A 25,257-nucleotide genomic window follows, 5' to 3' on the forward strand; every position below is an offset into this window, starting at 1 on the left:
AAAAAAGTCCCTGAGTCCACAGACCCAATTTACACGTTGGACCCCAGGTGTGGGGTAGAGCACTACCTAGGCAGGAAGCCAAGCAGACTACCATGGTCCCCCAAAGACCACGTTAGCACTAGAAACAAGAAAGAATGGACTCAACAACCACAGTAAAGATAGTGAGGAGGCTGTGTGTATGGTGGTAAAATGTCTGGAGACACCAAGCCCTGCATTCAAATCTCAGTTCTGCTACTTAGCAACTACGAGCAAGTTACTTAACCTTGCCATAGGGTGACAATCCTTACTTCAGGGGGCTGTTGTAAGAATTAAATAAGAGATAATACATGCAAAGTGCTCAGCATGGTGCCTGGCACTCAGTGAGAATCGATAAAAATGAGCTACGACACGTCAAACTCAACAAGTCCCCAAATGAAATCATTATCTGTCTCTCAAACCTGGTCCTCCTGTGCCCATATTCTCTATCTGCATGGTTTCTACCCACTCCCCTAAATCAGAAGCCATTCGCAGTTCCATTCCTCAAATCACCACCCTTCCTTCCCCATCCTCTGCCGTCATCTTCATCACCACCACAGCTCTCATGTTGGGTGCATCTCTATGTTCCAGACGCTAAGCTATGCACTTTCGTGGCCGATCTTCCTGCAGTGGGCAGAAAAATTTTATGAAGAAGATAATATCATTATCTCCACTTTGCATTTGAGGAGACTGAAACTTAGATTAAGAAACTCGCCTAAGGTCATATAGCTATTTAGTGACAGAGCTAACATACAATATTATAGACAAATGTTATAGAATATTATAGTCCCATACATTCAAATGTTACACTAAGCTGAGTTCCAAACAGTCACTAACTAACCCCCCTGGAGCCTACCTTCTTACTCCTCTTAAATCTATTCCCTGTCATTGCCCTGCAGCCTTGGCCTGCTCTGCTACAGCTCAGGTGGCTCAGTGGGTTGGAGGAATGGTGGTTTAGGACAATCACAGGCAGCTGTGAATGCCAGGCTGGTACGGGATTTGGCCAAGGAAGAATCGGTGAATCTGTGCTGCCAAGCTCAGAACAGCTCCATGGGGAAGTGTGGGCAGGAGGCACTGAGGCCAGGGGAGGTGAGTGCAGCAGTCTAGGTGCAAGGCACAGAGGACCTGTAAGTGGGGGTGGGGGGTGGAATAAAAAGAAAGGCTGGATGCGACAGACATTACCTCACCAGGCACAAATACTCCGGAGGCTGGAACTCAGTTTAATAATTCTGTTACCGGGGCAACAGCAAAAGAACCCATCTCAGAAAGAACCCATCGCGGCCTGCCTCAGCACAGAAGCATGGTGGCTCTATGCTGGGAAAGCAGGGGCAAAGGCTGATGGCCAAGTGATGCAGCAGGACATGGGGGCCAGGATTTCACCATGGCATTTTTATGACCTTTCTCCCTCTATGGTTCTGGGAGTAGAGACATTTGAAGCAGACTTCCTGAGAGGAAAATGGCAAGACGCAGGGAGCAGAGGTGATTTAATCCCCATGACAGATTAGCAATCCTGCCTGTGATACTTAGACTAATCTAAGGACACCAAGAAGGGAGGGAGGTGACCTCCCCCCACACCTGCTCTCAAGAGGACTCGTGACTGAGAACAAGCTGGGCAACTGAAGTAAAGGGCATTTATCAAAAAGTGAGCCAGTTGCTCAGCTACCTGATTTCTTGGTATCACTGGGCTGATAAGTAACTCTTTCAGCTTGTCCAGGAAGTGAAGTGCTAGGAAGAGCCTGCCCGTAGGAGTGGAATTGCATGTTCTCAATGGGGAGTGCTTTGTGCTCCTGGCTGGGTCTCCAGTAGACTAAGCCTTCTGCCTATGAACCCCTCATCTCTTCATTTATCCATTTGTCCTTTCAGGAAGATCATGATGAGATAGCTGTGCCACTCCATTTATGGCTCTGACAGCCAGAACTTCCAGAAGAGGAGCAGCCTTTCAAAGACATTATGACAACTTTGAGATTTAGAGACCTTCTCGCCAGTCTCACTCAGGACTAATGCTGTCCTTTTCAATTTCCAAGCCAAATGCCAAGCTGACCCCTTTACCTAGTATCAAGTACAGAAACCCCTACCATTTGTCTGCAGTGGTTGTATAAAAGCGTTCACTGACTTTCTTGAAAATCTGTCCACAAGGAATGCCAAAGGACAGAAATGACTTATTTCCTCCAGCCCTTCTCCTAACCTCCCACAAACCAAAGTGAGGCTGATATTCCCCGCAAGGGACCATCCAAAGGCTTTCACTACATTAAAACTTTAGTTCAACTATTGCTCTGAAGAGTAGAGTAGGAGATGAGATAACCAGCCCTGGGCGTAGAATGACTTTCACTGGAGCGGTTATACACTGTTAGGGGCTTAAAGTGCTCATTGGTTTGTCCAGTGGGCACAGCACATTCCAGATTACTTGGAAGGAATTCTTCCCTATATGGGTGGGGCTATACAAGGACTTAAAGTCATCTCAAGCATTGATGATCAACTCCTCTTTGCTGACTCTTGCCACTCATTTTCTGAGTGAGCTTAGGTAAGTTGCTTATCATTTTAGCTTGCTCACCTGCAAAAGAAACTTATACTGAACAATTTCAAAGGCTAATATAAGAAGTTAAAACCTAAAAAATGTCATAAACTTTTTGAAAGACAAGGAGCCCCCAAACAGATCATATAAAAACAGTAGTTTGATTTTGCCTGAAGTCAAGATACCATTCAATGCGAGAAGGGGGAAATTTATCCCATGGAGACTATAAATACAAAAATGAGCATTTTGAAGCATTGGCACATGATGTAGTGGTTTGGCCCAGGAGTTAAGGGCTTGAACTTCAGAGTAAAACTTCCTAGACTAAATTCTGCCTCCACCAGGAGGCACAAGCTCTGTGACATTGAGCAAGTGGCAACTCTTAGAGCTTCTGATTCTTTGTTCATAAAATGGGGGTCATGATAACTGACTCACCGGCTGTCAGGAAAATCATATAGTTGGCACAGGGTAAAGAGCAAATGGTGGTTATTTGTGTTACATTAAATCACACCATAGCTTTATAACAACCCTAGAAAAGCAATACTTATCACCCCTATTTTACCCAAGAGAAAACAAATGTCCATAGAAGCTGAGGCCTTCACCCAAGGTCACTCAGTGAGGAGTCTTCTCATTTCGAAGTTTATACCACATGCCAGTTGTCTCTCCCATAATGAAATGCACAAGGCACCCATAAAAGAAGGTCCATGTTCTCCTCCCAAATCAATGGGCTCAGGTGGCTGCCATTATCGGCAAAGTCACAATCCATGTGTCAGGCATTACTCTATATAATGCACAGGCAATAGTATGTAGATTTGTTATACACTGAAAATGGAATCCAATTCCTTCCCCCCAAAATGGTATGCAATTTCAAGGTTTCATCTCGGAGCCTCCAGAAAACGAATGCTGTGGAAATAGATAATGTGGATGAAGCCTGAAAACGAAGGCATCCCTGGGGAACAACCAATTGGAATGATTTCCTCTGGCCTGCACTTTTAAAGGGTCCAATCTCCTGAGCAGGGACTCAGGCAGCCTGAAGGGACAAGACAAAAATAGTTCATACCAGCTGGACTAAAAAAAGACCTGAGGCCTATATATATATATTTCAGCCCCTAGGCCCCTGCCCTTCTGGCATGTTTTGGAACTTTTTTTCTCTTCAAGGCTGACTTTCTTGTTCATTTTAATCTGCATTCCCTGAGATCTGCCCCAAACCCCATACCCTTTGAGAGATGACTTTGCTAAAGAGGGTCCAGGCAGAGTCAAAAGACAAGTGAACTGGATTGCATAAGCAACTCCTATACCAAAGTCCTTAAAATTTTGACATTCTTTGTATCTACTACATTCCCAGCGTGGGAAGCAAAACAAATACTGACTTGCGGGCTCCTAGGACACTAACTCCATGTAAGTCAGTTTATGAGTTTATGAGCACCTGAGCAATTTTTTTTTTTTTAGCACATGAGCAATTTTAACTTAATAAAATGGCACATGTGTTTCTTTCTGCTATTTTTCTCCTGAGCAAATAAAAGTACATCAAAATGAAATTTCCTTTAGTACTTGTGTCTGTGCACCTGAGTAGAATATTTAATAGCTAACATTTATGGATTGCTTACACTGTGCCAAGCCCTGTGTTAACTGCTTCAATCTCTGACCCTATTGCTTGGGCCTTGAAGCATCAAGCATCTCTCTGCTCAGAATGATCCTTGGTAGAATTTTAAAATAATTTTAATAACTTTTTAATTGCATAATATAACATATGTACAAAGGAAAGAAAGAAAAAAGCAATAATTTTTAAAGCACTCTTCAACAAGTAATTACAGGACAGATCCCAGAGTTTGTCATGGGCTACCGTTGCCTTGATGGAATTTTAAAACTGGGAGGATCCATAACATCCTGTCTTATTTTATAGAAAGGAAATCAAGGCCTTGGGAGGTAACCAAGTCATGCTGCCTTACAGTAAGAACTCGACTGTCTCCATTGTATTCATTTTGTACCATGTCACCTGCCCTTTCCTTTTTTAACAGCAGGGGCTGTGCCCACCCATTCCTTTGGATCCCTGAGATAGCTGTCTGGAGTCATGCTGGCATCTGAAAGGGATCATTAAGCTGGGAAGGCAGTACCTCTAGTGCATACTGCTAAATTTATGACACTGCCCAAGTGAGACTCTACTGATATGAGGGGCTTCTCAGTCGCACACTCGATTGCCCACTAACCCTCCTGGAAGCATAATCACACCGGCCACCAGAGGGTCAGAAGTGGGCTAATAAAATCGCTGCATGCAATGGGAGCCACCAGCTGAAGTGTAAGGTGCTCAAGCAGCTTGCTAGGGAAACAATGTCCATTTTTATGGCTGCCTGACAAGTGGGCCTATATGGTGTGAGTCAGAGAGTGGGAAGGCTCTTCTCTTCACCCCAAATACCTCCTCTACTGGCCTTTTGGATGATGCATGAAATCCTGCTATTACAAAGGAATTTAGAAGTTCTAAGGAAACTTGAAAATTATCTAGTCCACTTCCCTTAATATATAGACAAGAAAAATAAAGTCCAGAGAAGTTAAGCAACTTGACCAAGGACAAACAGCCTATTCTAGAACTTCCCAAAGCAGGAGCCCTGAAATACTAGTCTCACAAGATATTCCTTCAAAAGAAAAATGGTTCTGAGATCGGGTAATTTGAGAAATGCTGCATTTTTTGTTCTTCTTTGTCTGGTCCACTCATTCTCTATTTAGTGAACAATTCTGAGTCCTGAAATAATGGACACAGTTTAGGGATCTACAGTCTGGCCTGGCAAAGCTGAAGCTAGCTGATGGGTATCCAAACTTCAGGACCAAAAAAAATAGCTGGCTACTTCAAATGATCAGAATACTCTTTGAGATTAACCACTCATGATGCTTTGTTAAAATGACAAGACTCCAGAGGTGGAGTCACAGCAGACCGGTGTCAGTAATCTTTGGTGAGATTTCTTTATGTAAGGCTTTTCTAGTGAGAACACTTGTGAAATCATATGATTAAATGGGTAAGCCCGAGGCTGAGCCTACTGTCTTAAGGAAGTTAGTCTAGAAAAGGAGACTGGAAATGAAATGCAAGCAAACTGAAGAAGCTGGCCCTCTGAGGAGAGGAAGAGGCAGAAAGAAGGAGGCAACAGGGTAAAACCAAAGGTGGAAGTCAGCAAAATCACTCCAGGAGTCTTGGCAGGTTAGTGAATGATCATGTCTCATCAAAATGAAACAGAAAACAAAGTATCTCTACAACACCCTGCCAACAAATCACACCCTCACCACTGCTCCCAGAGGAAATGGTCACTTTTGAAATTATTTTTTTTCTATAGATTTCATGTATCAAATTCCACTCTTGGGCAATCATGTAAGATCTAGCAAGGTACTTATTATTTTAATAGATTTTTTTTTTTTTTTGCCTCAGGAAAGGGTGGTTTCCCCATCAATAAAAGTCTGCTTCAATTAGCACAACTATCATTGCATTTGGATCATTTAAGTGTTTGAAATTTCTACTTAAGGTCACTTTCAATTTGGTAAACAGTCCTAAGTCATCATATTAATTCACAGCCAGTCACCCTAGAAGTGCTGAGTAAGTAAACAATATCAAACATTAGCTAACTAACCACAGATCCACTTGAGTTTATTAATTTCTCTCTTGGCAGGGAAGCAAGAAAAGGGAGAAAACCACCAGAGACATTCATGCATCATTCAATCAATAATATTTATTACATGGTGCCAGGCACTGTGCTGAGTTAAATACAGGTTTCATTATTTTATATTCACAGCTAAGTTATACATAAATGAATGAAATTCTTAAGAATGAAAACCCATTTCCCAAAAACATAAATTTTAATTTCTGAGATGCTTTATCTTCATTTCTGCCTTAATGCCCCCTCCTTCATTAAGAGGATGATGTATCCTAACTTTTTACCTTCCAGAATCTCCACCCCTCCCCCAAAAGCCTTGCCCCCATCATCTGTCCAATAGTTAATGAATGTAGACTCACAGTAGAAGCACTAGAGAGCCTTGTTCACTGTTTTAAAGAATCAAGCAGTAAGACAAAATTTATATTATTTTGCAGTCTGATTTTTTTTTTTAATACATTTGGATTTTGGTGGGGTTTTGGGGGGAGGTAGTTTATAATTGTTCAAAAGGTTTTTAAAAATCATAGTGCACATGTAGATTTCAGATGGAGAAAGGGATGTATACAACCTAGTAATGTGATTTTGAAAGAATACCACCTTATCGGTGAAATTGCCTCATTTCAAAGGAGGCACCCTTTCCCATCTTCTCCAGACAACACCAAAAATGGCACCTGTCCAAATTCAAAATCCAAGGAAAAGACACACTTGGGGACCTGGTCTACAGCAAGGCACTTTCCTCAGCAGTAAAGAGGGGAGTTAGACTGGAGAGTCCCCACTTTCCATCCCTGGCTTGAGAGTGGGGGCTCCTATCTGACCTAAGCCTCTGCTATACCTCCATGCGGAGCTGGTACGGGCAGCCCCAGAAACGCCCTGGCCATGCACGCTCACCGTGAGTCCGTACAATTCCCCGTCCCCACGCTGCACGCCTCTACCCAAGAAGCACCAACTCCCCCAGGGACAGCCAGCTTACCGAGAAATACAAAACACCCCCACACCACCCAGAAGGAGAGGCGAGGACCCTCTTTCCCTTGGCCAGGCAGTGTCCAGAGGCTGCTGACATCACAAAGGTGTCAACTGGCAACCTCATTGTCATGTGGCTCTCCCCTGGCTCCCCTTCACTGCAACGCAGGGAAAGGGTGAGTCCTTTCAAAGCTGCCAAGCGGGCAAGCTTCCAGCAGCAGTCTGGGAGTGAGCAATCGGCAGAGCTACCAAGCCGGGTGGCAGGGCATCGGGCCTCGCGTTTCAACTTCTGCTCGGTTCTCCTGTAATGGAAAATTGCTTTGCATAAAGCTAGAGTGTTACCGTTCTTTCCAGTTCCCCTCCCCCACCCCGCCCCTGGCCAGACATCTGACCAGAGGGACAGCGCGGGACAGTGCGCGCAGGACGGTGGAAGGAGGAGAATCGCGGCTTCTTACTATGTCCCTTGCTTCAGGCCCTGGGCCTGGGTGGTTACTCTTTTCCTTTGGAATGGGGCTGGTATCAGGGTCAAAGTGTCCAAATAACTGTCAGTGTCAAGCCGAAGAAGTGATGTGCGCAGGGATGCAGTTAACTGCATATCCCTCTGACATCCCCCTGAGCACTCGGAGGCTGTACCTCAACAATAACAGAATCACTTACTTGCCAGCCATGAATCTAGGTCTCCTCAGTGACCTTGTTTACTTGGACTGTCAGAACAACCTGATTCGCGAGGTGATGGATTATACCTTCGTCGGGGTCTTCAAGCTCATCTACCTTGATCTCAGCTTCAACAACCTCACCTTGATCTCCCCATCCAGTTTCTCTGTGCTCAGCAACCTGGTGCAGCTCAACATCTCCAACAATCCTCACCTGTCGTCTCTTAACAAGTTGACCTTTGCCAACACCAGCTCTTTGAGGTATTTGGACCTCAGAAATACCGGCTTGCAGATCTTGGATGATGGTGCCTTCCGCCACCTGGTGACACTAAGGACCCTGTATCTGAGTGGAAATCCCTGGCAGTGCAACTGCTCTCTCCTGGACTTCACCATCTACTTAATAGTGTCCCATCTGGACCACCCAGGTGAGGGCTTGACTGGGTCGGGGGAAGAGGAGGTGTTGGAGTAAGAGCTATTAGTTCCAGAAAGGTAAAGTCCAAGATGTACGGGATGGGAGAAAAAAAGCCACATTAAGTTGATTGAGAGCATTCCTACTGCCTTGCAGGACCCAGTCTAGCATTGGCTGGAGAGGCAATAAGGCTTGGTAGGTAGAGTAGTGGAATAGGTAGCCTAAGAGCTGAGTTCTGGCTCCAAACACACCACTTACTAGTTAGCTGCCCTTGAAAAAGTCAGTTTTCTCTAAGCCTCAGTTTCCTGATACATATAGTGGGGACAATAATACTATCTAACAAAGAATTGTTTTTTCGAATAAAATGAGGGGTGTAGATATGATAAAGCATTATAACTACACGATTACAAAGTAATACAGGTATACAGTATTCCACTGGTAAACTGTTTTAATCTGCTTAATTCAGTGACTGAGTTTTTCAGGGTTTAAAAAACCTTCATGGCAGTAGAGAATCCAATAGAAGTATGATGTATGGAAGGGGATGTTCAGTAGGGATGGAGGGAGCATATGGTTACCAGCACAATGAAAGCGAGAGGAGAGGGGAAGGGAGAAGAAAAGCCTTTTGATAGCTGCTGTGTTTTCAAGATGCTAACCTCACAAGGAAGGAGAGAATGGCGTGAGTCAGTGGAGAATGGATAACAGTGTCCACTGTGTAAAGCAACGAGATGCCAAACTTACAGGCAGATTCTCAAGTTTTATCTGGTAGAGATTTCCAAGCTTGCTGCTGTCTCCACTCCTCTGTCCACTGTCCCTGCCTCTTCTCTCCCACTGCCCCGTCTCCTCTTTATCCTAGCCTTAGCCTCCGATCCTCCCACTCCATCAACAGTACCTTCCACCCAGTGTAGTCAACTTTAGAGAAATAATAAATAGCTGCTTACAGAAGTGTTAGGCCACCAACGTAATTCAGCAAAATCAGACTTTGGATAGAAAATCAAACCCTTTCAAAACCATGCCCTTTCTCTCATCCCTGAGCATTTGCCTTTGAGAATGTTTTCATGGGCCCAGCTTCAAAAATGTCCAGCTGAAGCATCCACCATGAAGTTCTGCCCATCTAGAATATTCTAGAATGGTATCTGGCCAAAATGACAGACTTTAAGGGGAACAAGGGAGAGAGGGAGCTGAATGGTGACAGCAAATGAAAATGTTCCCTCCTGGCCTCCAGTTGGGCATGTCTCTTAACATGTCTACCCGGCTGTCTCTTTAAAGGGTCTACTGTTTCACTACAGGTTTTCAAAGACAAAGGGTTGTCTATCTAGCCAAGCTCATAAGCTTCTCATGAATGCAGAGTCGGTCTTTTGGGATAGACCACACTTTCATCAGTGGGATGCCCACACACCTAAGACTGCTAATCTGCCAATCTCCCTCTGCTGTTTGGTGGCACAGAGCAACCCCTGGGCCCAGGTTACAAAGTCTGATTTCTCCAGTCCACTTTTATTATCTCTGAACAATGGGAGTGAGGTCAAGTGAGTTTGGAACTGTGTATGAAAACTTATGGAACTCTGGGTCATCTGCACCATATGTGTCCCGTGGTCCAGTTAGGCGCAGCAGAACTAACCCCATAGGGCAGGACGAAGATGGCAAAACAAACCTATTGGAATAGGCTGCACTTGGGGCAGCCTCGTACTACACAGGCAGTAGCACAATATAGAGCTGTGAGAGCTGATGAAAGCTACTTGTAGTATTTTCTCAAGACTTCTTGTATTTCTGTAGGGGTCTATTCAAGATTGTGACACCTTTTGAGACCCAAAAGGGTAAATCTGTAATGGTTAATTTCAGCCCCATGGTAGGCAGGGGATGGGGGACATTATTTAGAGCTCAGTTTCTAGAGTGAAATAGACCTGGATTATAATTCTAGCCCTGCTACTTATTAACTGGAGGATACCAGACACATTACTTAACCTCTCTGAACTTCAATCTTCCCATCTTTAATGTGGGGGTAATAATAGAACCAACATACCTATGGCTGTTGTAAGGATAAAATGAGAATATTTATGAACTGCCATTCGCATTAAGCCTGCCACACTATAAAAACTCACTAAATGAATGATAGCTTGGTTGGTAGAAAGATACTGCGTATTAAGAGAGTAGAGTAAAGATAATATCAGGTGGCCTCCCAGACAAGCAGGTTTCAGGAAGGCTCAGCACATGGAATTAAAGTGTGTATCAGTCCAGGAGGCATGACTGTGGAGACAAGACACGGATCTGGATAGATGTGAGAAGATGGTAACAGGGCCTAGGACTCTGATTCCTAAGAATATGGGGCAAGAGGAATCCTAGGGTGTGTTGGGTATTGGACAAGTTATAACCACAGGATTGCAAACCCTTGAGAATAAAGCCAGAAGCCAACATCAAGGCTTGATCTCACCCTGGACCAAGAAACTCGAGGCTGGACCAGCAGCAGCAAGCTGTCTGTCCTCAAGGCATCTGAACCCAGAACTCAGACTCTGACTAAGGAAAGTCCCACTTCTGGAGACAGGTGTGGACATGGAGACAGCTTTCTAGCAACCTGAGGGAGGAGGGCAAGAAGGTCAGTCCAACTGTGGGGTAGACAAGACCCTGGGAGAAAGAAGTCACCCATAGCTATGATTTTGTGATTTGAAGAGCACCTTTGCCCCAGCATCTCCCCCATGCACTGCTCACCACAGAGCTGAAATTAGCTATTAGAGACTCACTCTTTTGGGTCTCAAAAGGTATCACAATGTTGAATAGGACCCTTCAAAAATACTAGAAATCCTAGGAAGAAAAATACAGGTACTCCTAAGGTTTTATCAGCTCTTAAAGTAGAGGAGGGATTGGATTTGTGGTAATCAATTTGCTAAGATCAATTCTGCAATAGTGAGGCAACATGAAAGAACCAGAGGTCCAGGAGGGAAATGGAGAGGTCTTAATAGAAGAGACATGTGGACAATAATACATCTTCCCCCTGTGTCATATTTTAGCTAAGAACCACAGAGGGTCTGCAGAGGATGCAGAGATCTTGAGTCACCTTACTTCATGATAAATCTAAACTGAATAGGAACACCCAAACTCCCCAAATTGATAATCAATTCAGTGCTGTTATTAAAGGTCTTAAAAGAAGCCTTCAATGTATACTCTTAAGGTGCAATGAAAATTATTCAGTCCTTAAGGAATTCACTTATTCACTTTCTAAACACAAAAATTACTGCAGCGATGAAGGTAAGGTGCCAGTTGCAGGGTGCTCTAGTGAGCCCTCATCAACACAGAGTTAAAAAAACTCACTGATTCTATTTCCTTTTTGGCCACGTTAGAAAGTAGGAGGACTAATTCCAGGCCAGAATGGTAATTTTCCAGTCATTAATGCTATCTGAAGGTGAGAGAGGGGATCGAGCTCTTCCCAGGATGTTTGTGGCTCCCAAAGCAAGACAGGCTTACCTCTCAAATGTTCTCAAAAACTCACTGAACTCTAAACTCTTGGGCATGAGGAACCTGGTATCCTATATCCCCTTCCTCTCTATCCCCAAAATATAGTCTAGCACTGGACAAAAGTACTTTCCACAATGATGTAAATCGTCTATATCTGTGCTGCCGAGTACGGCAGCTACTAGCCACATACAGCCATCAAGTATTCGAAATTTGGCTAGTCCCACTGAGGAACTGAATTTTTCAAAAATTTTATTTCAATTCATTTAAGTTTAAATAGCCACCCGAAGCTGGTGGTGGCTAGTATATTGGGCAGTGCAGCCTTTTAACACAGGATGCATAAGCTGGAACTTAAGAATCCAGCCCCCTCAGAGCTAGGTAGAGCCAAGTAGCATGTAGAGGTCTTCTGACATCCAAGTTCATTGTCTTTTCCCAATCATATTTCCTTACTATTGGGCATATCACAATTCACACTCAATTCTGAAACAATTATTGCATGCTCTAGGTACCCAACATTGTTTTATAATTCTGGAGTGGTTTTATCACAGAGAAAGAAGTTCATAGTTCAGTGTTTGATAAAACAATCTAGGGATATAAGAGGAAAAAAAACAGTTGAAAGCCAGGGAGACTTGTTCTGGTCACAGTAATGCTACTTTGTGATGTTGAGCAAGTCACTTCCCCTCCTTGGGTCTCTCTTTTCTTATCTACAAAATAAGGGAGCTAAATTAGATACTCTCTAGGGGCCCTACTAGCTTGCAGTCTATGGATCTAAATAGAAGGATATAAGACACTTTACTTACATGAAGTAAAAGGAAAGCAGTAGTCACTGGACACTTGTTCCAGATGAGCAAGTGCATGATGGATAAGTGCTGAGGTGGAGACTTGCAAGAGATGAGGGGTAGGGTCAAATGATTAGAAGTATAGTTAAGAAGAAGGCAGCATCTAATTCCTGCACTTCACCACCTCCTGTCTTAAGCATCTGCTATGTGACACTCCCAGACTTTCCACCCAGACCTGGCCTGCCAAACCAGTCGTTCTCAAATTTTAATGAGCACAAGAATTGCAGGCCCCTATCTAGAGACTCTGATTCAGTGGCCTTCTCTTGCACATGATCTTTAGATCACATATTAAGGAAACCCTATAACAATGTTTTTTTTTCTGAACCATCAGTGGCTGATCCAATTAGTGGAGATGTCATTGGCCAATAATGGTTTCATATCTTCCCCTTAAGGGGAATGTGCAATTTGACAAGGACCAACCCAGGAATCATAATGAAGGAAACAAAGTGACAGGCTAATAGCAGTAAAAATGGGAACAGTTTGAGGACAGAGGGTCCCTCTGTGTCAGCTCTTAAACTATAATACTTAGGCAATTCTGATGGAGCCTGATGGTGGGGCCCACAAACTAGAGAAGGGGTCTCAGCAAAGGTGCCAGAAACGCAGGTGGGTAAAACCACTGAGAAGCACTTGCAGGGAGCAGATGGATTGGGTCATGAGCTGCTTCAGTTCCAAGTCATTTTGAGGGCATTTCAGGCAGAGAACATCTTAGTTTCATTCCAAGGCTATTTCATCCTGTATTCAAGGCTGCTATAAAAGGATAATGGCCCCATTTCAACCCACCAAATACAAAGTCATCCACAACTGTGCCAGAACTTAGATTTCTAGAATGAATTCTGGTCCTCGCTCTATTCCACTATAAATGCTAACCCATCTCCTTCATCAGGAAAATTGCAATAAAGACCAGAGGCCAAGAAAGAGAAATGGCTGGGCAGCAGACAGTGCCAAGGCTGTCGTCTGCTCCACCCATATGGCTCTCCTACTATGTAACTCACAAACATCCCAGCATTACGTTTCCTTCCAGCAGAGAGCTGGAGGAGCAGCCTCATGAGGGCATTGAGGGAGCTGGCAGGTAATATTGGGTTAGTGATCTCTAAACCATATAGGAAAATTCAAAAAGGGATGGGGGTGGTAAGTATGTGCAGTTTAGAAAGGATCCCTGGGTGATTCTGACACGCTCCCTAACTCAGCCCAGTTAGGATCCCTAGGGCCAGCTGACTTAATGTTCCTTGGATCTCAGAAATGCCAGGCCTCTATACATGGCCCCTCAGGTCAGCTGACATCATTCAACCCTCTGGCAAAGTATCCAACTTTGGTTTCCTCATTTCTAGAGGTGAAGAGCACCCCGACCTGGAGGCAATCCAGCAGAGAGTGGCTGCAGCTAGAAAGAGGAAGAGGGGCCAGGCTGTGAAGAGCCTTGAGTGTTTTCTGGGAAACAGGCAGTGTCTCCTGAGTGCAATGATAAGCCACTGCAGGATTTTAGGTCAGAGCATTTTAGAAAGATTACATGGCTGCATACTGGGGAAGGTTCAGGGGGCAGGCAAGCCTGGAGTTTGTGCAGGAAGATTCCTGTAGATACCCAGATAAGACAGGAAGGCAGTGTATACCAGCAGTGAGGATGGAGAGGTATGGCCAGATCAGAAGAAACTATCTAAAAGGCAGAATCAACAGAACCTGGGACTGGACTAGACCCTCTCACTGTTCCCTGTACTTGCCTTCAAACTTTGGCACAATTTTAAGTTATTAATATATTTATATTAATCTAATGTTTGCCTTCCCTAATATACTAGAAACTATGAGAGCAAAGAGCCTGTTTGAGTCATCAGAGACTAGTAGAAGGCCTGCTAGAAAATGCTCACTAGATATATATTGAATGAATGAATGAAATGTGGGAAATAAAGGAAAGGCAAAATTCAAGGATAACTCCTAAGGCTTTGGCTTGGATAACTGTGGGGCCATCATGGAGGAATGGCAGTGAGGAGACTAGGGAAGACACTAAGTCTCATTTTGAGTGGAGGGTCCTGTGAGCCCATAGGCACTAGGATGTTCCTTTTTCTTCCCCCAAACACTCCTTCTTCCCCACTCCCCTGATAACTTCTAATCTGCCTTCTGTCTCTATGAATATGCTTTCCCTAGTCATCTCTTATAAGTGATATCCTACAATATTTGTATGATATCAATTTTTTTTCTTTATGTGCCTTGCTTATTTCACAGAGCAAAATGTTTTCAAGGTTCTTCCATGATGCAGCAAAGTCTCATCACTTCATTCTTTCTTATGCTGAAATAATATTCCATACTGTGAATGTACCACATTTTGTTTCTTCATTCATTTGTTGATGCACCCTTGGGTGATTTCCACCTTTTACCCATGCTATTATAAACACTGGTATACAAGCATCTGTTTGAGACCCTGTTTTTACTTTCTTTGGGTATATACCTAGAAATGGAATTGCCAGGTGGTATGGTAATTGCAAACTTAACTCTTTGAGGAACCACTATGTCACTTTCTATTTCACAATTCTCACCAACAATGAACTAGAATTTCAATTTCTCTGCATCCTCTCCAATACTTGTTATTTTCTGTTTGTTTTAACTAATTGTCATCCTCATTGGTGTGAAGTTATACCTTATTGTGATTTTGATTTGCATTTCCCTAATAATTAATGATATTGAGCATCTTTTCATGTGCTTATTTATGCACTTGTATACCTTCGGAAAAACACTGCCAAGCTTTGGAAGTCCTTTGCCCATTTTTTAATTAGGCTGTTTGTCTTCTTGTTGTTGGATTGTAAAAGTTCTTTATATATATTGAATATTAAGCCCTTATTCAATGCCTGGTTTACAACTACTCCTCCTGTTCCATAGGTTGTTCTTTTCATTTTCTTGACAATGTCCTTCAATGCATAAAAGTTTTTAATTTTGATGGAATCAAATTTATCTATTTCTTCTTTTGTTGCTTGTGCTTTTGGTCATATCAATTTGATGTTCTGACTTAAAATTCAGAGCACAGGGCAGGGCATAAAATATATTTTTGGGAATCATCAACTCACTGGTGATCACTGAAACAAAGCAAAGGACATTTGGATGTTCTGACTTAAAATTCAGAGTAGAGGACAGAACATAAAATATGTATTTGGGAATCATCAACTCACTGGTGATCACTGAAACCAAACAACAGATGAGCTCAGCCAGGGAAAGAGTTTTGAATAAGAGAATAATAAAGCCAAGAACTGAAGTTTTGGGGAAATGCCAACAAACTGAAAGGTCAAGTTAAGAAGAACAACCTATGATATACAGTAGGCAAAAGCAGCCAGAGGAGAAAGAAAATTTGAAAAGCGTAGATTCATGGAAGCCAAGAGATGAAAGAGGTCCAAACGCAGTAGCAGGTTAGATAAGGACTGAAAAGTGTCTATTAGATTTAGCAACAAAGTGGTTCTCTGATGACTTGGGTGAGGACAGTCCAGTAACCTGATGGGAGTGGACATCAGATACAGTGGGTTATACACTAAAGGGCAAGGAGGTGAAAGAGTACAGAAAACAATGAACACTACTTTTCAGGACTCTTGGATGTGGAGTGAAGGAAAAAAGTAATAGCTGGAGTATAAAGAAGGAGTGTATATTTAGGAGAAAAGAGATCCAAGCATGTGTTTATCCGCCGATGATAAGGAGTCAATGCAGAGAGAAAGGGCAAAGATAGGGAAAAGGGGTTGAATAACTGATGGGGTTGAATAACTGCCACCCCGCAGAAGAAGGATGAAACGGAGGGAAAAGCCTTGAGCTGGGAAAGGCACCTCCTCAGAAAGAAAGGAGGGTAAGCACAGATAGGGATGAGGTGAGGATGTGGGAACAGATGGAATCAAGGGGCCCACTCCTGACAGCCCCTATTTTTTTTCAGTGAGGTTAAAAAAAAAATCAATGATGTATCTGTAAAAGAACATGGTTTCACATGATGTTTTCTACAATGCTTCCTTAACACCAATCCAGTTAGGCAACTATAAATATCCCCCCACCCCCCCTTTTTTTTTGAGACTCCCATATCCTAGCTGAACAGGCAAACCTAAGATGGGCTCTGCCTGGTTTTTAATCCAGCCTCTGTCATTATCAACTGTGGGACTTGGGGCAAAACAATCTCCACGTGACTCAGGATCTTCATCTGTAAACAGAGTCAAAATAGAACCTTCTTCATTAGGTTGTTGTGATGATTAAGTGAAACAACTCACATAAAGATTTTAGAACTGCACAGAGTAAGCACTCAGCTAACGCTAGCTAATGCTGCTGCTACTGCTGAATTCTTGCAGTGAACAGTCCAGGTGCCTGGGGGTGATTCTGAGTACCATGAGGGTGCACAGACTGGGAGGAGCATGTGATTTATAGAAGCAGACGGGTGTAAGATGTACTAGGATGCTGTTCTTTGTCTGGGGTTCATCATCCAAAGACAGCCCAACTCAGAGACCCTCAGCACTCCTTGGGGCCGGGTGGGGGAGTGTTTTTTAAGCTTTAATAATGGCAATATTATGTAAAAAGCACTTAGCATGATGTTTGGTGCTTATCAGAAACTCAGTGATCTTCTTTTTAAATCAGAACAAGAAGTAGGTTTGGTTTTCCCCTCAACCCAAATAAAGAAGTGATCAATACATTCGAAACATGCAATCATAACAGTTTAGACTGGAATGAAAGTCATTTTAGACAAATCCTTGTAATCTTCAACATATTGTCTTCTAACAGCCAAGAGGTTTTGACCACAACACTTGGCTGAGGTGTGAAGTATAGGCATTGTTATCTTTGCAGGTGTAAATCTGATACTCACAGAGGGGTCAGCAGACTAGCCTGACACCCAAACGCATTTGTTCCACTGATAGTTTACTGAGCACCTACCGGGGGCCAGGGCATGTGGACAGAAATGGACATGCTCCCATGGAGCTTCTAGAGGGTGAGGAAGACAACACGCAGATACATGACATAATTTCAAGTAACAATAACTGCTAGAGACAATAATAAGGCAGGGGAATGGAAGAGTGTGCCTGGTATTGAGAGTGGAGGCAGACACTTTAGGTAGGGTGATATTTGAGCAGAGAACTAAATAGAGTGAGGGGGAAAGCCATAGAAACACAAAGGATGGAGGGAAAGGGCGGGCTTTCTAGACAAAGGGAAAAACAAATGCAAAGACCCTGAATTGGGAAGAGTTCAGTGTATTAGAAGGTAAATATGGACAAAGAGTGGAGGGAAGAAAGATAAAAAAAAAAAAAAAAAAAGCAGGCAGCAGGCTGCTTTCATTCTGCAAGTTGCAGTTTGCAGAACCCTGGCTTATGTCATCATAGGAAGACATCTAGGTGATGAGGAAAAGCAGCTTTAGGTAGGAAAAGGTAGAGGCCAGTGTCAAGACTAGAAATGCCCATTGTACTATGTATGAGGATCTGAGAATGGGGCCTTGCTGGCCATTTGACTTTGGTGTTGTTAGGATGCTACTCTGCCCCTTCTAGGTTCTCTTTTAGAGAGTTGTCTCCTCTGGACCACCCATAGTACAGCCAAGTACAACTGTGATCCCTTCAAATCCCAACTGGAAAACCTATCCTAAATGGCAAGCCCAAAGACACAAGAGTTGAAGAATTAATGTATGCTATCAACCTAATAAGCCACCCGTTCTCCCATGAATACATCAGCAAATATTTCTTGAGCACTTACTGTATGCCAGGCATGAGAGATATGAAAAGGAACAAAAAGGTCTCTTCTCTAAAACAGTCTTCAAAGGGTAACTGGGTTAAAATAACATTACCTGTTGATGACACCCCTACAGCATATTGTTGCCTCTCATTCATCCCTGTCTGTACTTATCCTCATTTTTTTCTCTGCAGACTTGGGGAGGGAGGGGGCCATTGCAGGCTCAATGCTTATCCCTCCATTTGGTTCAAGAAACCATCTGCTTGTGTCTCCTCAGGGACCTCATACCACTTAGCTCCCAGAATCTTCCCCAAACTCTTAGGAGGTAGGCAGAGACAGTATTTGTCTTGTATGGAGTAATCCAAGGAGGCAAAAGGCTTGCTGACCCACATATGGTCTTCTGCCTTTTCAGGCTCCCTCCTCTCCAGACAAGCACTATGTCAGTGTGAGTGATCCCAAAGGGTATTAATTATAAATGACATTTAATTCATTCAACGAATATTCATTGAGCTCTAATTTGTATTAGCCATGGTTCTAGGTGCTGGGGATACTATAGGGAACAAAACACAACAAATCCATGTCCTCATGGGGTTTACAATCCAGCAGGCAGAAGCGGACAAATGAATAAATTCATTTCCTCGACAAATACATAATTTTTCTGGAGAAAATAAGAAAGAAAACAAAGCACTGCACATTTAATGATATTCAGGCAAGGCAGGCAAGACTAAGGAGAAGAGGGGTTTTGTGCCTTTCGCTGGGTCAAGACATGGGTTTATGATAAAGTGATTAAGCTGGTAGAAACCGGGGAGTGCTCGCATTCAGAGGGGCAGTTGCATTTTGATAGGAAGGTAGTCTTCTGATTCCTTCCTCTCACTTTGCCTCCCCACATCTGGAGGCTCACTCCTTCCATTCTGTCAAGACAGTTTATGAGCAAGCTCTGCCTCAGGACTCAGAGCAGCCTGCACAGGGTTTGGCTGCTCTGGGGCACCAACCTCTGGAAACCTGCAGCAGACCCCTGAGAGGAACTGTGGTCCCTCCTGCAGGCCAAGCAAAAGAGCAGTCCCTCTTATAACTGTAGGATTCCAGCCTGTTTTCTGAATGGGAGGCCTCCTGGGCTCCTGTACTAATGGACGTGGGTCTGAGCCATGGATTCTCTCGCTCCTCCATGCATCTGGCTCAGGCAGATAGGTTCTCTGCCTGCAAGCAATGCACTGTGTATGAAATAAACAAGGGAATGGCTTATGTTTCTATAGAAACTATTTGTAGGAAAAAGTTAAACATTAATGACACCTGTAATTGTATCTAGGCGCTTTAACGGGGGCAAATGCCCTGGGCCCTCTGGAGTGGGGCTGGGGGAAGGGACAACACAGGGCCTAGTCACCTGTATATATGTGCATAGGGCCCCATGGAGTTATGCAGTGCACAGCATGGACAACAGTACCAGGGTGAGAGGCAATGAGATCAAGAAAGCCAGAGAGGGAAGAATGTATGAACAGGGCTGGGACCTAGAGGGCCTGCAGGATCGGCATGGCAGGGCCTGCAGGATCGGCATGGCAGCAGCGCTTGTTGCATGCATACTGTGCACCAGGCACTGTGCTTAGTGTTCTCCCATTTAATCCACAACCTCCACCCACAGCCCTCCCCCCCCCCAAAAAAAAGAACTTCTCCATTTTACAGATGTCAAAACAGATGTGGAGAAGTTCAAAAGTTTGCACCAGAGCACATGATAAATAATGGAGGCAGATTTTTAACCCAACAGTCTAAGCACAGAGCCCACAGAGAAGAGTTGTTAAAACTATTCCTTTCTGGGAAAAGAAGAAAAGAGCTTTTGCTCTTCCGACACTTTTCACCCAGTTCATAGACCAAGCCTAGCCTATTTCGATTAGTTCACTCTTCTCCCTAGCCTTTTTTTTTTCTTTTACCCCTACCACCACCTGTTCTTTAAGGAAAGTGCCAAGTTTGTTACATAAGAAAAACAAGCCAAAAGGACTGAACATTCCCTGAAATTTCTCTGAAAAGCTTCAAGTTTTAATTAAGAAAACACCCCTGCCTCCAGCACTTTTCTTGCCCTCATTCATGGATTCATGAAACAGTTGCAGAGCACTGAAGCTGTGCAAGCTCTGGGCATGGGTCTTTGTGGAGAAGCACAGATATGAACGGATTCTGGAGTCATAAGAACTGGGCTGAGGTTCTGTCCCAGCTCTGCCACTAATCAACTAGTTCAGCTTCTTCAGCTTTACTAATGCATCAGTTTATTTCTTCTGTAGCATGGCAATAATTAAAACTACCTTGTGGGTGGTCAAGAATAGAGGTTAATTTAGGCACTTTATAATCAGTAGAGGTGTATATCATGTCTAAAGTCATCATAGCAGGACAGGAAAATAATGTATTACTAATAAGCTAAAGAAGAGCAAATAACATAATTTAAAAGTAGGCAAGGCAAGAAAGGAGAAGAAATTAGATATAAAAAAGTGGTTCAAGGGACATATAGAAAAAAAATAAAATGCTAGATACAAATTCAAATATGCCAGTAATTACACTAAATGCTTCTGGACTAATTAAAATACAAAGTTTGTTGGATTGAATGAAAAACAAAACCTATACACATAGGGTGCTTATGAAATATACATTAAATGTAGGAACATAGAAATATTGAAGTCAAAGGATGAGAAAGATACACCATGCAAACACTAAATCAAGAGATATTTGACATAGCCATATTAATGTCAAATAAGTAAACACGAAGGCTAGAAGCATTACTAGAGCTAATGGGAAATACTGCTCATTGTTAGAAGGGTTATCTACCAGGAAGATGTTACAGTTATAATTTTGTATGCATCTAATAATATAGCTTCAAAATATGTAAAGTAAAACCTGATAGAACTCTATGGAGAAGCAGACAAATACACAATCATAAATACGTTTACTTTAACATACTTCTAGTAACTAATAGAATACTAATAGACTAATGGTAGCTAATAAATAATAGATTTTTTTACAATAAAAAATAAAGACATAGAAAATCTGTACAATTCAACACCTAACTGACCTACATAGCACACTACTCAATAAAGGCAAAATATGCTTTTCTTAATGCACGTGGAAAATTTACTAAAATTGAACATATGTTCAGCCATAAGGCAAATTCTCAATAAATTTCAAAGGATTGCTATCATAGTATGTTTCTGACCATGTTAGAATTAAACTCAAATTTAATAATAAAATACTAGAAAACTCCCAAATACTTAAAAATTAAGCAATTCATTTGGTGAATAGTATCTTTTGTTAACAACAACAATAATGATCAGATATGGATTATGTTTTCAAGAGCTAGAAGTCTGACTAGTAGGGGAGAAAAGGTATATATATGAACAACCATCAGAACAGAATGTAATAGTCACTAAGAATGAAACATGAAGATGCTGTAGATGAGTTCAGAAGTGGGAACAATCATATGTCCTCTGAGCTATGAGGACAAGGTGGTTGGAGAAGGTCTCCTGGGAGGAGATGCATCTAGGCTAGACCTTGAAGGATGAAAAGGATCTAATCATGCAAACATCTGGGGGAGAGGCATTTGATGTGGAAAGAGCAATGAAACAAAGCTACATTTTGAGGGCAAGGGCAAGATATAATCAAGGACTAATACGCATTTCATTCGCACTGGAGTGAAAAGTGGGTTACCAGGAGTACTGTGAGTTAGGTGAAACAGGCAGAAGGCAGCATATGATGAGGGGCTCTGAATGTCAGGTCAGATGGTCTGAATTTTATTCTAAGAACAATAGGGGTGTAGGAGAAAGTTTTGAGCCAGAGAGTGTCTGGCAAGAGCTGTGCCTGAGGAAGAGAGATCTGACAGGAGCGTATGAATGGACCAGAGCTGGAAAATGATGGAGATGAGAACAGCTAGGAAGCCAAAGCTGTTCCTTGGCAGTGACAGGGAATGGTGAAAGAGAGAGAGAGTAACAGTAGAAAACTCCAGATCCGCTCCCAACAGAGCCACCCACATCCCTTAACAACAGCCTAAAAGTGCATTAAAATTACTGCCTAATTGCTCCTTTCACGGCTAATGCTCCAAAATGGGAAAATGTGTGTTTAATGTTTAGTCTCACCTCTACCACCCAAGCCTCAGCTGGAATGAACACACACACACACACACCTGACCCTCAGAAATACAGGTTTTTCCTTCTCAAATATATCTGCCTTTGTACATTCCTGTGTCTCTGGTAGTTTGGGTAGGTGACCCAAGCCCTTTCTTGATAGCATTACTGAAGCACTCCCAGGAACGGTTGTCCCCATCCTCAACAGCCCCACTCTTTTTGAAAATCTATCTTTATTGAGAAATTTTCACACACACATTCCATACAATATGCTCACAATGTCATCACATAGTTGTGTATTCATCATCATGATCATTCTTCAGAACATTTGCATCGCTCCAGAAAAAGAAATAAAAAGAAAAAACTCATATATACCATACACCTTACCCCTCCCCCTCACTGACCACTAGTATTTCCATCTACCCAATTTATTTTACCCTTTATCACCCTATTATTTTATTTTTTTAATCCATAGTTCTTTTACTCATCTGTCCATACACTGGATAAAAGGAGCATCAGACATAAGATTTTCACAATCACATAGTCACATTATAAACATTATATCTTTATACAATCATGTTCAAGAGTCAAGGCTACTGGAACCCAGCTCAACAATTTCAGTTACTTCCCTCTAACCACTACCATATGCTAAAAGGGATATATATAATGCATAATAACCTCCAGGATAATCTCTTAACTTTGTTTTAAATCAAACAGCCACTGAAACTTGATTTTGTCTTATTTCTCTCTTTCCCCTTTTGGTCAAGAAGGTTTTTGTAACCCCTTGATGCCAGGCCCCCGGCTCACCCAGGATTTCTGTCCCACGTTGCCAGGGAGATCTACACACCTGGGAATCATGTCCCACATAGAAGGAAGAGCAGTGAGTTCACCTGCCGAGCTGGCTTAGAGAGAGGGAGACCACATCTGAGCAACAAAAGAAGTTCTCTCACTAGCCCCACTCTTGGGCCTCCTGAGCAGAGCCCCAGAGGTCCACAAACCAGGCTGGCTGGCCAGAAGTCTAGAGGCATAATTATATTCCTGCTCCTTCACAGCACCTCAAATGGAGGTCATGGACCCTAATTCTCTTCCGTCCACTCAAGAGCTCTCAGATAGGGAGGGCGGCCCTGAGGGCCACTGCCACATGCTCAGTTTAGAGCAGGGCTTCTCCCTCTGCCTTCCTCTGTAGTCACTGTAAACAGTGGATATGACACAGTCTCTGTGGGGGGTTCCCTCCTGTGTCTACCTCCTCTAGTCCCATGACCTCAACAGCATCACATGCATTAGGTCAACTTCCCGAAAGTAACAAAATGACTGCACTTTAGGTGCGGTGATGCAGAAGCAAGCTGCACATAATAGCACCCAACTTGGAGATGACTTAGAGATCACTCAAGTCTGGACAGCTCTTTCTAGCCCCCAAACTGCCTCCTTCCCAGAGAACTCACTTTGGTACTTCTTTCTCTACATTTCCTGCCTCTACCTCCAGTCCAGACTCGATGTCCTTAACCTCCTTGATCCCCAAGCCTATTGCTGCTGTCACATAGTCTGATAGTTCCTGCCCTAAAGTTGAGGGTAAGCAACACTTTTCTTCTGTTATATCCTGAAGTCCACTGTGCTAGATGTGGGGAAGTGCACAGAGAAGTAGTCAGGGTGCTAAGTCAGCTACCAAAAAGGACTGAAGACTCACATAGATCAAATGATTAGCAAGTGGATGCCAAAAGCACCATTGAGAAGCAAAACAGTTTCCTCTATTGGTTGTCTCTTTCTCTTGAACTCCCCAGTGATTTCCCCGGATGGAGTAGGGGTGGGGCGTGGAGAAAGAAATCAAGTAGATATTTCCAGAGAATTTCACCCCTCCCAAGAGTTGAGTCAAGTGGGTTGTGGTGCCCTTGGGTGCACTAGTGGACCCTGGCTGGGCTCAGGCACAGATGAAGGGAAAGAGATAAAGTGGAAGAGGAAAGGTGAAGGTGAAGAAGAGGGAGGGGAGAGAGAAATGATGAACATAAGTGGAGTGTAAACATTTCACGCAATCTTGCTTAAGTTTCCAACCCCTCAGTCCCTATTGTGGTCTCTCCTTCCTTGGGGATCTTAAGAAGGAAAGCCCACTTTTCAGGAGGTAACTTGAATGGAGGTAAGCCTCTGGGCAAAAACCAGTCTAGACACAGTACCTCTCAAATTTTAATGTGCCCACAAATTGCCTGGGGATGCTGTTGAGAAGCAGATTTTGATTCAGGAGGTCTGGAGTGGTGCCTGAGATTCTGCATTTCCCAAGTTCAGGTGATGCTGATGCTGCTGGTCTACGGGCCACACTTTGAGTAGCAGGGGTCCAGACAGCCTCTTCAGGGACTTTTTGGTCCACTGCAGCAACAGCTGTTTCAGTACTATGCCCATTGTGTTTTTCCTCACAGATGAACAAAATGCCACGTGCCTCGAGCCCGCAGAGCTGGCGGGGTGGCCCATCACACGGGTGGGGAACCCGCTGCGGTACATGTGCATCACACACCTGGACCGCCAAGACTATATCTTCCTGCTGCTCATCGGCTTCTGCATCTTTGCGGCAGGCACCGTGGCCGCGTGGCTCACGGGCGTGTGTGCCGTGCTCTACCAGAACACCCGCCGCAAGACCAGCGAGGACGAGGCTGAGGAGGAGGCTGAGAAAAGTCTAGATGTCAGCAGGAGGATTTTTCATAGCAAGAATGAATCACTGCAGGACGGATTCCCTCAGCTGATTTAGTTGCTAGAGACCACTATCTGATGTGCCACCTCCCACCCCCAATCCCTCAGTGCTGTCTTAGAGATTGAAGCCTGTAAGTAAAATAAATAAAACTTCTTGGTGGCCATTTTACAGGTTAGTCCTTTCTCTGTGCACCAGCCCAAGGGAATTTCCTTGAGCTGAGCAGGATGGGGTAGAAATGCTGTTGAATGCACCTACATGTGGAGGATGCCCACCCCGAAAGCAGGCTAACTCATGTGGAACAAGCACCTACTATGCCCCTAAACCACATGCTAGAGGAATGGATACAAGACTAAAGATTTGTCCTTAAAGAGCACAC

The 25,257-nt window shown here is 43.4% G+C and overlaps 1 protein-coding gene and 2 long non-coding RNA genes across 8 annotated transcripts in view; 2 read left to right on the forward strand and 1 right to left on the reverse strand.

Annotated features, from left to right (window-relative positions):
* Positions 1–7,190, reverse strand: part of LOC143680266 (uncharacterized) — an 85,223-nt gene extending 78,033 nt beyond the window's left edge. The window contains exon 1 of one of the 6 annotated variants that reach the window (XR_013174043.1): positions 7,127–7,190. This is a non-coding gene — a long non-coding RNA (uncharacterized LOC143680266). Of the gene's footprint in view, positions 1–1,197; positions 1,225–7,126 lie in introns of those variants that run through there. The other 5 variants (XR_013174044.1, XR_013174047.1, XR_013174046.1 and 2 more) reach the window with 5 other exon arrangements.
* On the forward strand, positions 1,277–4,031 carry LOC143680267 (uncharacterized). Its single transcript, XR_013174049.1, has 3 exons — positions 1,277–1,494; positions 1,879–2,536; positions 3,397–4,031. It is a non-coding gene; the product is annotated as an uncharacterized LOC143680267 (long non-coding RNA).
* Positions 7,191–7,252: 62 nt separating the features above from the next.
* On the forward strand, positions 7,253–25,043 carry LRRC52 (leucine rich repeat containing 52). Its single transcript, XM_077156803.1, has 2 exons — positions 7,253–8,194; positions 24,613–25,043. The coding sequence occupies exons 1-2, from the start codon at positions 7,573–7,575 to the stop codon at positions 24,936–24,938; spliced, it is 948 nt and encodes a 315-aa protein (XP_077012918.1). The 5' UTR covers positions 7,253–7,572; the 3' UTR covers positions 24,939–25,043.
* The last annotated feature ends 214 nt before the right edge of the window (positions 25,044–25,257 follow it).

This window comes from Tamandua tetradactyla, chromosome 4 (assembly GCF_023851605.1).
Source record: "Tamandua tetradactyla isolate mTamTet1 chromosome 4, mTamTet1.pri, whole genome shotgun sequence".
Classification (NCBI taxonomy): domain Eukaryota; kingdom Metazoa; phylum Chordata; class Mammalia; order Pilosa; family Myrmecophagidae; genus Tamandua; species Tamandua tetradactyla.

Bases quoted from the DNA above. Each gene is read 5' to 3' on its own strand.
- LRRC52 (XM_077156803.1), top strand. From the start codon at position 7,573: ATGTCCCTTGCTTCAGGCCCTGGGCCTGGGTGGTTACTCTTTTCCTTT. The intron at 8,195-24,612 runs GTGAGGGCTTGA...TTTTCCTCACAG, and splicing joins GTCCCATCTGGACCACCCAG to ATGAACAAAATGCCACGTGC.